This window comes from Pseudophryne corroboree, chromosome 10 (genome assembly GCF_028390025.1).
Source record: "Pseudophryne corroboree isolate aPseCor3 chromosome 10, aPseCor3.hap2, whole genome shotgun sequence".
Lineage (NCBI taxonomy): Eukaryota > Metazoa > Chordata > Amphibia > Anura > Myobatrachidae > Pseudophryne > Pseudophryne corroboree.
In genome coordinates, this window is record NC_086453.1 from 190,912,006 (window position 1) to 190,927,173 (window position 15,168).

At 46.6% G+C, this 15,168-nt stretch overlaps 1 protein-coding gene across 9 annotated transcripts in view; it reads left to right on the plus strand.

The window, feature by feature from the left end:
- Positions 1-15,168, plus strand: part of LOC134966331 (cyclin-dependent kinase 11B) — a 251,164-nt gene that overhangs the window by 128,379 nt on the left and 107,617 nt on the right. For all 9 annotated transcript variants that reach the window (XM_063942996.1, XM_063942994.1, XM_063942992.1 and 6 more), the window contains one exon: positions 8,822-8,887. In XM_063942996.1, the coding sequence (XP_063799066.1) occupies positions 8,822-8,887 (66 nt within the window). The remainder of the gene's footprint in view (positions 1-8,821; positions 8,888-15,168) is intronic.

The following is a 15,168-nucleotide window of genomic DNA, read 5'->3' on the forward strand; positions in this document are numbered from 1 at the left end:
GAGAAGCCATCAGGGCCTGGAGCTTTAGAGGATTTAAAGTTCATCAGAACGGCAGCAATTTCCTCATCTGTGATATCCTTATTCAACTCCGAGGAGGCAGAATCAGGCAGCGTAGGGAGGTTAGCCCGCTGCAAGAACTCCGAAATTAAAAGATCTGGGGGCCCAGGACCCGGGTTAGCAGGGTTCAGATTATAGAGCTTAGTATAATAGTCCTGGAATGCCCTATTTATGGTATCTGGGGCATATGTAACCTCGCCAGATTCAGTATTCACCGCCAGGATATTATTCCGAGATCTCTGTGCCCTGAGGCGAGACACCAGAATTCTATTCGCTTTGTCGCCCTTCTCATAGAAGGATTGATTAAGCCTCTGGAGAGTCTTTGCTGTGCGTTCTGATAGAGAGAGAGCGAAATCTCAGACCTCGCTCTAAGCAAAGTCTCCAAATTAGCAGGGGTAGGGGAGAGTTTATGTTGTCTTTCAAGCTTCTGGAGTTTAGTAGACAGAGATAGGAAATGAGATTCCTGTGTCTTTTTGAACCGGGATGCCTGACTTTTATCAGGTGACCGTGTAAGACAGCCTTATGCGCTTCCCATAAGATCATAGGCGAAGTCTCTGGAAGATCGTTAAGTAAAAAATAGTCAGTGAGGAAACTTTTAATTTGGTTAGTAACTTCTGGGCTGTGTAATAGGGATTCGTTCAATCGCCAAGGGGCAGGGGGAGGACGAGGGGCTATAGAGCGGAGATCAACAGTGATCGGGCAATGATCAGACCATATCATAGGAAGTATACGTGTAGACTTAAGTTTAGAGGATAGGTCCCGGCTGAGTAGGATCATATCTATCCTAGAGTAGGACTTATGGACAGAGGAATAAAAAGTGTAGTCCCTAGTTAAAGGGTCAGTTAACCTGTATGAGTCAAATAGCAATTGGAGTTTCAAAAGCTCAAGCAGAGCGAGAGAAGCCAAGGATAGGCGTTTGGGAGCAGAAGGAAGGGGAGGACCTATCTAACGAGGCGTCCTGATTTTGGTTCAGAGCATATACATTAACAAGAGTACACAGAATATTGTTTAGTTTCCCAACCAGTATAAGCCATCTACCTGATTTATCCACATGACTGTCCACCAATTCAAACGGTCTAAGCACAGAATGCATTTATGTTTCATATACACCTTATACACACAGCCTGAAGGTCATTTTAGCCAATATTTTTTCTAACTTTGTGCACTGAACAAAGTGTATCTACATTCACACAATTCATTTATGTTTCATATACACCTTATACACACAGTCTGAAGGTAATTTAATACAAAATTTTTAGTAACTTTGTGTATTAAACAAAGTTTGTGTACATTGAGCCATCAAAAAACAAAGGTTTCACTATCTCACTCTCACTCAAAAAAGTCCGTATTTCGGAATATTTGGATATGGGATACTCAACCTATATAAATCACTATATACGAGAGCTAGATTCCTCTCAAGTTCCCCCAACTAGTACATCAAGCCACCTTTGGTGAGCGCACAACCAATCAATGTTATTACTGTAACATATCTGTCCAATCTTTCTGGTTGGAGCAAAAATTTGGTAATGTATGAGAGCAAATGACAATACACCATTTTCTCCCAAAAGCTGGAAAATTGGTAATAATGGTAGTTCAGATTGATTAAATCAAATGCATTTAACCAATTTATCTGAATGTCTGTTTTCCAGTGTTTGGGAGCAAATGGTCAATTGTCATTTGCTCCCATACATTTTCAGATTTTCGTTCCATTCAGAAACAGTATGTATCCAGCTTAACAGTGTACGTTTAAAAGTGCACATACTCTAGGTGATACTGTAAACAATATCGCTCATTTTCTCTAATATCCTAGGTGATACTGGGATGGTCTTAGTACCATGGGGTATAGATGGGGTCCATTGGGAGCCATGGCACTTTAAAATTTCTTCAGTGTGCTGACTCCTCCCCGCTATGCCCCTCCTGCAGACTCAGTTTAGAAAAATGTGCCTAAGGAGCCGGGTGCATTCTCTGGAGCTCCAGAGAGTTTTTAGTCAAACTTTTAGTTTATTATTTCCAGGCAGCACTGGTTAGCACCAGTCTGCCTGTGTCGTGGGGGAGTTTGGGCCGGTACCAACCTCTTGAAGGGTTAATGGTCCGGATCCCCGCTAACAGGACGCTAGCTCCTGAGGTGGTGTTTCGTATACCCACAGGGTGTGCGTGCAACTCCAACAGCATGCTGCCACCCCTAACAAAGCTGAAGACTCTAGAATGGTGAGTACATAACCGGGGTCCCGGTTAGCTTGTCCCCGGTTAAATGGCGGCATAAGGGGGCTGCGCTGTCCGTTGCATACTCCCATACTGTCGCTGGCATGGGAAAGGGGTTTTAACACTGTTTCTTACATTAGGGAGACATTTGCCAGTATAAAATGTGTAGGGAACAGTGCGTGCCATTCAGGGGGCGGGGTTTCCCGGAGAGCTGGACCAGCAGCTCACAGACACCATTTCCTGCTGCATCAGACTCCAGGCTGCCTGCAGGGAAATGCTCCTCTAGAGACCCTTCACTGCACATGTATTTGGTACCAAGGGGGTTTGTAGAAGTGGAGGAGCAATTTATACTGCATGTGATAAAGCTATTGTACCTTCTAGAACAGGGATGGGGAACCTTTGGCCCTCCAGCTGTTTTGGAACTACACATGCCAGCATGCCCTGCTACAATTTTGCTATTTGGCAATGCTAAAACTGTTGCAGGGGATGCTGGGATATGTAATTCAACAACAGCTGGAGGGCCGCAGGTTCCCCACCCCTGTTATATAAGGTTATAGCTACTGCCCGGCATAGCACTGCTATAGCTTGTGGCAGAGTTTGCTGGCTTCTCCTCTCTGTCTCAATCCTTGCAGGGCTGTCGGAGTCACTGTGTTATATTAACCTATTCCTGTGTGTATGCCCTGCTGTTCAGTATGTCTGGAAAAAAGTTTACATGTCAGTCCTGTAGCACAAAGTTTTCCCCTACACCAGGGGTGGTCTCTCGTGTATTTAGTGCAGTATCCCTTCTCAGGGTAACACCTCTCAGGAGCCAGCATGGCTGGACTCCATTAAGGGGATAATTACTGTTATCACCACTGAACTAGCTACAGCCAAGCAAGAAAGTCATAGTTCAGACTGCTGACCTCAGACCTGCTTCCCAACCCCCTCTGCCAGTTTCACAGAAACGCACACTGCCCCAATGTGCTCCAGTCTGACTCTGATAATGATATGCCAGATTTGGAGGAGGGGTAAATTGAGTGGTATAAAGCAGAGAGTACTCTGTTTCAAGGTGTGGAAGCTCTGGTTTATTCTATTCTATCCCTGATAAGGAAACCGAACCTGATGAGTAATTTTTTTTCAATATAAATCCTAAGTCCCATGCTACATTCGCTGTTTCTAAAGAATTAAACACGCTTTTTAAAGAGACGTGGATTAATCCTTACAAAAAGTTTTAAACCCCAAAAAGGTTATTGACTTCTTTCTCATTTACCTCTGAGGATAGGAAAGTGTTAGAGACTCTTCCTACGGTGGATACTTCAGTGTCCAGGCTGTCAAGAAAATTTTGCTCCCTGTATCTGGTGCTCTCTCCTTAATGGATCCTGCAGATCGCAAGATTGAAACCACTCAAATCCATTTACACTGCAGTGGGCGTCGCTCAGAGACCCAGAATTGCTTGTGGTTGGATCACAAGGGTTATTGTTAATTGGACCCATAATGTCATAGAGAGTTTTGATACTATGCTTCAGTATGAGCGTCTAACACTCCTGCATCATATTCAGGATTCAGCTAACTTCATGAGTTAGGCTATAAAGGAGATCTGCATTTTCAATTCACGCTCTACGGCTGTGTCGGCGTGCAGGGCTCTGTGGAAGCGACAGCAGACGCTGATTCCAAGAAGAGCGTTGAAAATCTTCCCTTTACGGGGGAAGCTTTGTTTGGTGAGGAGCTAAAGTGGATTTCACAAGCTACTTGCCGGTAAGTCCACCTATCTGCCCTCTGCGGCTCCTCCGGCTAGGCGTGCTTATCCAGGCCCCTTTCTCCAGTCCTTTCGTGTGGCCAGATTCAGGGGCAGAGCCAGAGGTTCTTCTAACGCTGCCCGAGGTAATTGAGGTAAGCCACGCAGAGCAGTGGCTGCTGGTTTCCTGGAACAGGGTTCAGGCACTACTTCTGCCAAGCCCTCCGCATGATGGTTGGCCCCGGCTTCAAGGGGAAATTCGGGTGGGTTCTTGCCTCGAGTATTTCAGCCATATTTGGGTGGAATCCTGCCGGGATCCTTGGGTGAGAGACCTAATCTCCCAGGGATACTGTTGGAGTTTCAAATGCTCCCTCCTCACATATTCTTCAAATCAGACTTGTCAGTTTCACCGGCATCACGAGTTGCCATACTGAAGGACGTTCAATGGCTGCAACAAACACGTTATTATTCCAGTCCCCCCTCTACTCAGAAACAAGGGCTTCTATTCCAGCCTGTTCGTGGTACCGAAACCGGACGGTTCGGTCCAACCGATTCGGAACCTAAAATCTTTGAACCCTTACAGGTATTCAAGTTCAAGATGGAATCCCTAAAAGCGGTTATCTCAGGCCTGGGGGAAGGGGTATCCCTGGATATCAAGAATGCATACCTTCATATCCCGATATGGCCACATTCTCAGGCTTACCCCAGGTTTGCACTGCAGGATACTCACTTCCAGTTACAGGTCTTGCCCTTTGGCCTCTCCACGGCACCACGGGTGTTCACAAAGGTGATGGCAGAGATGATGCTACAACTCCGCGTGATAGGTGTGAACATCATTCCATACTTGGACGATCTCCTCATAAAAGCGCTATCCGAGGCTCTGTTGTTGGAAAGCATAGTCCTGACTACACGGCTACTGATGGATCACGGGTGGATTCTCAATCTACAGAAATCACACCTGGAACCATTGCAAAGGCTTCAGTTCTTTGGTATGATCCTGGACACGGTGTCTCAGAAGGTGTTCCTTCCTATAGACAAGACCTTGACTATTCAGTCAATGGTGCTCTCTGTTCTGAAACCTCCAAAAACTCTCGGTGCATCTTTGCATCTGCCTGCTGGGCAAGATGGTAGCCTCATACGAGGCAATTCAGTACGGAAGGTTTCATGCCCGTCCATTCCCGCTAGATCTGCTGGACAAATTGTCAGGGTCACACCTGCACATGCACTGGCGGATATCCCTTTCGCCGAGAGCACACGGATTTCCCTGTTATGGTGGTTGCAGATCTCCCACCTAGTGGAGGGTCGACATTTCGGAATTCAGACCTGAATTCTATTGCCGACGGATGCGAGCCCCCGCGGTTGGGGGGCTATTATTTCAATCACAGTGGTCATCTCTGAAGGCCTCCCTTCCGATAAACATTGTGGAACTCAGAGCGATTTACAATGCCCTTCCACAAGCCGCTTCTCTCCTCCAACATCAGGCCATACAGGTCCAGTCGGACAACGCCACGGTAGTGGCGTACATAAACAGACAAGGAGGAACAAGAAGCAGGGTCGCAATGTGAAAGGTGTCCAAAATACTCCTCTGGATGCAGACTTCCTCAGCAGACACGATCTGCACCCGGGGGAGTGGGGCCTTCACCCGCAGGTGTTCCAACTGTTGGTTCAGCGGTGGTGCTGACCCCCGATCGACATGATGGCTTCTCATCTCAACAAGAAGCTACGACGCTACTGCTCCAGGACAAAGGATCCACAGGCTGCAGCGGTAGATGATCTGATGGCACCGTGGATTTACCAGTTCGCCTATCTGTTCCCTCCAATTCCTCTCATTCCCAGGGTCCACAAGAAACTAAAAAGGGAAAGCATTCAGGCAATTCTGATTGCCCTGGATTGGCCTCGCCGGGCCTGGTATGCGGACCTCCTAGCCATGTCCCTCGAAGAGCCCTGGCCTCTGCTGCTTTAAAAGGATCTTCTTCTGCAAGGTCCGTTCATCTATTCAGACTTACCACGGCTACGTTTGATGGCATGCTGATTGAAAGGGAGATATAAGCCCGAAAGGGCTTCCCTCCAAAGTTATCTCTACTATGGTCCAGGCTCGGAAGGTGGTCAAATCTAAACATTACCACCACATCTGGAAGAAGTATGTCTCTTGGTGTGAGGGTCGACAGTACCCCACTGTAGATTTTCATCTGGGTAGGTTCTTGCTCTTCCTGCAAGCAGGTGTGGATATGGGCCTTCGTTTGGGATCCATTAAGGTACAGATCTCGCCCTTGTCTATTTTCTTCCAAAAACAGATGGCTGTTATACCGGAAGTCCAGACATTCCTAAAAGGTGTCCTTTGTATTCAGCTACCCTTTGTTCCTCCCACAGCACCGTGGGATCTCAACTTGGTCCTGACCTTTTTGCAATCAGAGTGGTTTGAACCTTTGCACCGGGTGGACTTGAAATATTTGACTTGGAAGACTGTCATATTCTTGGCATTGACCTCAGTGAGGCGTGTCTTGTTTCGTGAGGATAGAGCGGAACTCAGGACTCGCCCGCAGTTTCTGCCTAAAGTTGTGTCTGCATTTTACATCAACCAACCGATTGTAGTTCCTGTGTTGTCTGACACCTCCGTTTCTTCAAAATACCTGGACGTGGTTCGAGCTTTGAGGATTAATGTCAAGAGAACTGCTCGTCACTGGAAATCTGATTCCCTTTTTGTTCTCTATGATGCTACAAAAATTGGATGTCCTGCTTCTAAGCAGTCCATTGCTCGTTGGATCCGGATGACTATCCAACAGGCTTAATCTTTGGCTGCCTTGCCGCTGCCGAGTTCTGTTCAGGCCCACTCCACAAGGTCGGTGGGTTCTATCTGGGCAGCTGCTCGTGGTGTCTCTGCTTTGCAGTTATGCAGAGCAGCTACTTGGTCTGGTTCTAACACATTTGTAAAATTTTACAGGTTCGATAACTTGGCTACGGGGGACCTTCAGTTTGGTCGCTCAGTTTTTTTGAAGGATATCAGCACTCTCCCACCCGGTCTGGCAGCTTTGAAACATCCCCATGGTACTAAGACCATCCCAGTATCCCCTAGGACGTTAGAAAAAATATTAATTTGATACTTAGCGGTAATTCCTCTACTCCTAGTCCCTAGGGGATAATTGGCGCCCGCCTCTGTGCTTCGTTAATTTCCTGCAAGCATTGTTGTTGTTTCTTGGTTGGCTCTGCTGTTGCTGTCCCTAGTTTCAAGTTGTGGTTAGCGTGGCTATCCTCTTATGTTTGTGTGTTGGTTCGTTACCTCACCACTTTTTCTTATCTATTTTCCTCCTCTCAAAGTATGTCCGTCTCCTCGGGCACAGTTTTCCTAGACTGGGTCTGCAGGAGGGGCATAGAGGGGAGTAGCCAGCACACTGAAGAAATTTTAAAGTGCCATGGGTCCAATGAACCCCATCTATACCCCATGATACTAAGACCATCCCAGTATCCCCTACGGACTAGAAGAAAAGTAATTACTGGTAGGTATGAAATTCCTATTTTTACCCTCATGAGCGATATTGTTTACAATATCGCCCAGTGTGTATGCTACGAGTAATGCCCAATGCATGCTCCTGGCTGTCGGTTGCACATGCAGCTCAATCTGACAGCATCGGTTAGGATAGGCGAAACACCATGCGATATCGCTCATGGAATGTATTGCATAGTGGGTACTCACCTTTAGTGATGTCCAGGCTTCGACACAAATGGTTAAATAAATTAACTGAAGTACTAATTAAGTCACCTTAGCATGGCTATCACTAAAACTTGGACGGTTAGTGTTCCTTGAGGACTGAGGTTGGAAATGCCTGCCCTTGATATATATTTTTTTGATTAAAATATTTTAATATGTTATTGAACATACTTTTAAACTTTTATTAAGTAATAAAAAAAAAATTCTGAGCAGTTTTGTGGGGAAAATGGGCTGAACTGTACCTGTTTTGTGTGCAAACTATTTTATATATGAAAAATGCATTCTCTGACAATTTTGTGGCATATACAATAAAGTCTTGTTCACTGTAGATATATAATAGAACTGAGAATCCATGCTTTGTCGCAGACAGTGCGGAGTCTCAAATAATTTTGTATTGCACATGATCACTGCTTGCACCCCTGCTTGCTACAAAGGCTGCAATGATTGATGAGGGTGCAATTCTCTTTTTTTATTTATTTATTTCCCCAGCAGGAAATATTTGGCCATTTTCCCATTTTTTGTTATCCAGGATGTAAATTAATGATGCGCTAAATCATTGATTTACATTTGAATAACTGCACCCTAGAGAACAGGTTCTCAAACTTGGTCCTCAGGACCCCACACAGTGCATGTTTTGCAGGTAACCCAGCAGGAGCACAGGTGTATTAATTACTTACAGACACATTTTAAAAGGTTCACAGGTGGTGCTAATTATTTCACTTGGGATTCTATAAAGAGACCTGCAAAACATGCACCGTGTGGGGTCCTGAGGACCGAGTTTGAGAACCTGTGCCCTAGAGTATCAGCGTTTGTTTCATGGCACCCTTAGGCTAAAAGTTTCTTAACGAAAAATTTAGAAATAAATATTAAATGAATTAAATTGTGTTTATATTTGAACCTTAAGATTTTCTTCTGTTTGTCCACATATTTTATGATTGACCGCTACCAGCACTGGTTTTGCCTGTTACATTGACCATAAATAATTTGATTTGGTCCTGGATCACCAATCCAAGACAACCCTGTAAGTGCCCTGAGGCACCACAATTTGAGACCATGGCTCTAAAGACAATAGTTTCACAACTCTCGGTTAGACTGCCATTGGATAATCTTTGAAATTAATTTTACATTTTGTTGCTTTGCAGAAGAGGTCAGTGAAGATGAAATGAGTGAGGAAGAGGAGAGGGAGAATGGAAATCATGTTCCCATTGGTAAGACAATACTGGACTACTGAATAAGGCAGCAGGGGTTGGCCACTTTCAGACAACTATGATTTACATGCCTTTCAAGAATGTTCACTAGATACTTTATAATGGTTTTCTAAGGCAATAAGATTAAACTTTCTACTCATGGGGATACACTGGAGACTCTGGTCATAGGGGTGAAGCCTGGAGGAACCTGAGCACTTTTCAGACCAAGTTATGTAAAGCTATTGACAACCAATGGGTAGCCACATACGTTTAATGGTTTTGCAGGGTTCACAGAGCGTAGTCCCCAAACTTGATTGGCCCACTGTATCCTGTAGCAGGGATGGGCATCGATGGGTGGAAATATTCAGTGGGATTACTTTCCACTGTTTAATGCCAGCTCACCAATGGCACAATCCATGGTTAACCCACTGATGGCCATCTCTAAACTAAACTGTCTGCCGGCTCCTCCCCCTCTTTATTCACTAACTGTCAGTTGGTTTCAAGTGCTCTAGGAGCCGGGTGTTTTTGTAGGTGTTGAAGATAAAAACCTTCTCCCATATCAAGCTCCTTCGGTTGTCTGTTTAAATACCTGTAACCAATTGATTGGGAGCTCACAAAGTAGACATGACACGAAGTAAGTTCCACAAGATGAGTCTCCAACTCGTTTATTCAACAAGGCATTATATAGCAGAAAGTTACTTGCATGAAAACTTGATACACATCACAGAGTAATCCTCTCTAGCTGACCCCCTCCTTCATGTCCTTCAGAAGAATTCTAAACCCATGAGAAACTGTCTGATAACATATTTCCAAGAGTATAGCTACGACCTTGCTTCTCACAGAATGTACTAACTATGAAATGTCCGCATTTTTATGACTTCTTAACAAAGCATCTTCCTTATTCACTACAACATGGCTGCTACTTATACAAAATGGCTGATAGCTGCTTAAGCTTAATACATCTCTTTCATAGGTTAGCAGCTTCTTCATGTAGTAGCCTCCATTAGGTGATAAAACAGGTGCTAATAGTTTTTGGTATGCCCCCCTTCCCCTATTGCTGTACTTTTTATCCTTGTTTAGTGTGCTCCAATGCTTTGAATGCCCGCCATAACAATGATCTCCGGCAACGGTCCCCCTCACTCCTTTCTACATATATATTTACACACATTCTCTAGCTACTCTGTGTCTGAGGTGCTGGTCCACATATAGCCCCAAATGTAGTAAGCCTTAACGAGATAAAGTGGAGACGGATAAAGGGGTAAATGTATTCAGTGGCGATATGGGGAAGAAGCAGCATCAGCGCACGTTGTGTGCGTTTTACCGCTTCTCCCCCATGTATGGTGGCTGCAGAGTGTGCACTGTGCGCCCCTGTCCATATCGGCGCTGCTATCTAAAAGATAGCAGGCCAATATGCGAGGGCAATGTATGAACGGTCAGCATCGCTGAGTAGCGAGATCCTGCGCATTCGCAGAGGAGCCGGGCAGGGAGACGTAGCATGTCAGCTCAGTGTGCTGTGAGTGCAAGGGGACATCATCTAAGGGGGGAGCTTCCGCCCCCCCCTGCTTCGGCAGACAAGATATTAATACATCTTGTTGATGTCCCTTCCTGGTTCGCCTCATTAATGAGGCGAAGCAGGAAGTGTACATTTACCCCAAGAGTCATAAATGACCATCCAATTGGCTTCCTAACTGCCATGTCACAGGCTGTGTTTGAAAAATGACAGGAGCTGGTTGGCTGGACATTTATCTCTCTTTATCCGTCTCCACTTTATCTCTTGTTAAAACTTAATACATTTGGGCCATAGTGCAATGTAGACTGTGTGACAATACAGGGGGGGGGGGCGGCGCCCCGGGGCTGCAATAAGAGTACCTTACTGGCAAAATAACACATAATATAGTCATTAAGACTATATATGTGTAAAATCCCCTGCCATATATTCCATAAAAAAGCGGGAGAAGTCTGCCGGAAAAGTGGCGGGGCTATCTCCCTCAGCACACTGGCGCCATTTTCCCTCACAGCTCCGCTGGAAGGACGCTCCCCAGGCTCTCCCCTGCAGTTTCCAGACTACATAGGGTAAAAAAGAGAGGGGGGGGGGCACTAAATTTAGGCGCAATCTGTGTAATATCAGCAGCTATAGGGGAAAAATCACTGTGGGTAGTGTGAATCCCTACTATATATATATATATATATATATATATATATATATATATATATATATATAGCACTCTGGTGTGTGCTGGCATACTCTCTTTCTGTCTCCCCAAAGGACTTTGTGGGGTCCTGTCCTCAGTCAGAGCATTCCCTGTGTGTGTGCGGTGTGTTGGTACGGCTGTGTCGACATGTTTGATGAGGAGGCTTATGTGGAGGCGGAGCAGGTGCCGATAAATGTGATGTCACCCCATGCGGGGTCGACACCTGAGTGGATGGTTATGTGGAAGGAATTACGTGAAAGTGTCAACTCCTTACATAAAAGGTTTGACGACATACCGAATATGGGACAGCCGGCTTCTCAGCCCGTGCCTGCCCAGACGTCTCAAAAGCCATCAGGGGCTCTAAAACGCCCGCTACCTCAGATGGCAGACACAGATGTCGACACGGATACCGACTCCAGTGTCGACGATGATGAGACTAGTGTACATTCCAATAGAGCCACCCGTTACATGATTACGGCAATGAAAAATGTGTTGCATATTTCTGATATTACCCCAGGTACCACAAAAAAGGGTATTATGTTTGGGGAGAAAAAACTACCAGTGGTTTTTCCCCCTTCTGATGAATTAAATGAAGTGTGTGAAGAAGCGTGGGCTTCCCCCGATAAGAAACTGGTAATTTCTAAAAAGTTACTAATGGCGTACCCTTTCCCGCCAGAGGACAGGTCACGTTGGGAGACATCCCCTAGGGTGGATAAAGCGCTCACACGTCTGTCAAAGAAGGTGGCACTACCGTCTCTGGACACTGCCGCCTTAAAGGAACCTGCGGATAGAAAGCAGGAGGCTATCCTGAAGTCTGTATATACACACTCAGGCATTATACTGAGACCAGCTATTGCTTCTGCATGGATGTGCAGTGCTGCAGCTGCGTGGTCAGATTCCCTGTCAGAAAACATTGATACCTTAGACAGGGACTCTATATTGCTAACCGTAGAGCACATTAAAGACGCAGTCTTATACACAGAGGGATATTTGCCGGCTGGCATCTAAAATAAACGCAATGTCCATTTCTGCCAGGAGAGGATTGTGGACTCGGCAGTGGACAGGAGATGCAGATTCTAAAAGGCACATGGAAGTATTGCCTTACAAGGGTGAGGAGTTATTTGGGGATGGTCTCTCGGACCTCGTTTCCACAGCTACAGCTGGGAAATCAGCATTTTTACCCCATGTTTTCTCACAGCCAAAGAAAGCACCGTATTATCAGGTACAGTCCTTTCGTCCCCAGAAAGGTAAGCGGGTTAAAGGCGCGTCCTTTCTGCCCAGAGGCAGAGGTAGGGGGAAAAAGCTGCAGCATACAGCCAGTTCCCAGGAACAAAAGTCCTCCCCCGCTTCCTCTAAGTCCACCGCATGACGCTGGGGCTCCACAGGCGGAGCCAGGTACGGTGGGGACCCGTCTCAAGAACTTCAGCGACCAGTGGGCTCGCTCACGGGTGGATCCCTGGATTCTACAGGTAGTATCTCAGGGGTACAAGCTGGAATTCGAGACGTCTCCCCCTCGCCGTTTCCTCAAATCTGCCTTGCCGACGGCTCCCTCGGACAGGGAGGCAGAGCTGGAGGCAATTCACAAGCTGTATTCGCAGCAGGTGATAGTCAAGGTACCCCTCCTTCAACAGGGACGGGGTTACTATTCCACAATGTTTGTGGTACCGAAACCGGACGGTTCGGTGAGACCCATCTTAAATTTGAAATCCTTGAACACTTATATATGAAGGTTCAAGTTCAAAATGGAATCGCTCAGGGCGGTTATTGCAAGCCTGGACGAAGGGGATTTCATGGTATCACTGGATATCAAGGATGCTTACTTGCATGTCCCCATTTACCCCCCTCACCAAGAGTACCTCAGATTTGTGGTACAGGACTGTCATTACCAATTCCAGACGTTGCCGTTTGGTCTGTCCACGGCACCGAGGGTATTTACCAAGGTAATGGCAGAGATGATGATACTCCTTCGAAAAAAGGGAGTTATAATTATCCCGTACTTGGACGATCTCCTTATAAAGGCGAGGTCCAGGGAACAGTTGTTGATCGGAGTAGCACTAGCTCGGGCAGTGCTACAACAGCACGGCTCGATCCTGAACATTCCGAAGTCGCAGCTGGCGATGGCAGAAGCCACAAGGATTCTCCGATGGGCGGAAACTCATGTGTTAGCACTGTCAGCAGTGTTCATTCCCGGAGTGGACAACTGGGAAGCAGATTTTCTCAGCAGACACGACCTCCACCCGGGAGAGTGGGGACTTCATCCAGAAGTCTTCCAAATGATTGTACTACATTGGGAAAGGCCACTTGTGGACATGATGGCGTCCCGCCTCAACAAAAAGCTAAAAAGATATTGCGCCAGGTCAAGGGACCCTCAGGCGATAGCTGTAAACGCTCTGGTAACACCGTGGGTGTACCAGTCGGTGTATGTGTTCCCTCCTCTGCCTCTCATACCCAAGGTACTGAGAATAATAAGAAGGAGAGGAGTAAGAACTATACTCATTGTTCCGGATTGGCCAAGAAGAGCTTGGTACCCAGAACTTCAAGAAATGATCTCAGAGGACCCATGGCCTCTGCCGCTCAGACAGGACCTGCTGCAGCAGGGGCCCTGTCTGTTCCAAGACTTACCGCGGCTGCGTTTGACGGCATGGCGGTTGAACGCCGGATCCTGAAGGAAAAGGGCATTCCGGAGGAAGTTATCCCTACGCTAATTAAAGCTAGGAAAGAAGTGACCGCAAACCATTATCACCGCATATGGCGGAAATATGTTGCGTGGTGTGAGGCCAGGAAGGCCCCAACGGAGGAATTTTAGCTAGGTCGATTTCTGCACTTCCTACAGTCAGGGGTGACTATGGGCCTAAAATTGGGTTCCATTAAGGTCCAGATTTCGGCTCTATCAATTTTCTTCCAAAATGAACTGGCTTCACTACCTGAAGTTCAGACATTTGTTAAGGGAGTGCTACATATTCAGCCCCCTTGTGTGCCCCCAGTGGCCTCAACGTGGTGTTGGATTTCCTAAAGTCGCATTGGTTTGAACCACTTAAAACCGTGGAACTAAAATATCTCACGTGGAAAGTGGTCATGCTGTTGGCCTTGGCTTCGGCCAGACGTGTGTCAGAATTGGCGGCTTTGTCATGTAAAAGCCCTTATCTGATTTTCCATATGGATAGGGCGGAATTGAGGACTCGTCCCCAATTTCTCCCAGCGTTTCATTTGAACCAGCCTATTGTGGTGCCTGCGGCTACTCGTGACTTGGAGGACTCCAAGTTGCTGGACGTAGTCCGGGCCCTAAAAATCTATGTTTCCAGGACAGCTGGAGTCAGAAAGACTGACTCGCTATTTATCCTGCATGCGCCCAACAAGTTGGGTGCACCTGCTTCAAAGCAGACTATTGCTCGCTGGATCTGTAGCACGATTCAACTTGCACATTCTGCGGCTGGACTGCCGCATCCTAAATCTGTGAAAGCCCATTCCACGAGGAAGGTGGGCTCTTTTTGGGCGGCTGCCCGAGGGGTCTCGGCTTTACAACTTTGCCGAGCAGCTACTTGGTCGGGGTCAAACACATTTGCTAAATTCTACAAGTTTGATACCCTGGCTGAGGAGGACCTAGAGTTCGCTCATTCGGTGCTGCAGAGTCATCCGCACTCTCCCGCCCGTTTGGGAGCTTTGGTATAATCCCCATGGTCCTTACGGAGTTCCCAGCATCCACTAGGACGTCAGAGAAAATAAGATTTTACTCACCGGTAAATCTATTTCTCGTAGTCCGTAGTGGATGCTGGGCGCCCGTCCCAAGTGCGGATTGTCTGCAATACTTGTATATAGTTATTGTTTAACTAAAGGGTTATTGTTGAGCCATCTGTTGAGAGGCTCAGTTCTATTTCATACTGTTAACTGGGTATAGTATCACGAGTTATACGGTGTGATTGGTGTGGCTGGTATGAGTCTTACCCGGGATTCAAAATCCTTCCTTATGGTGTCAGCTCTTCCGGGCACAGTATCCTAACTGAGGTCTGGAGGAGGGTCATGGAGGGAGGAGCCAGTGCACACCAGGTAGTCCTAAAGCTTTCTTTAGTTGTGCCCAGTCTCCTGCGGAGCCGCTATTCCCCATGGTCCTTA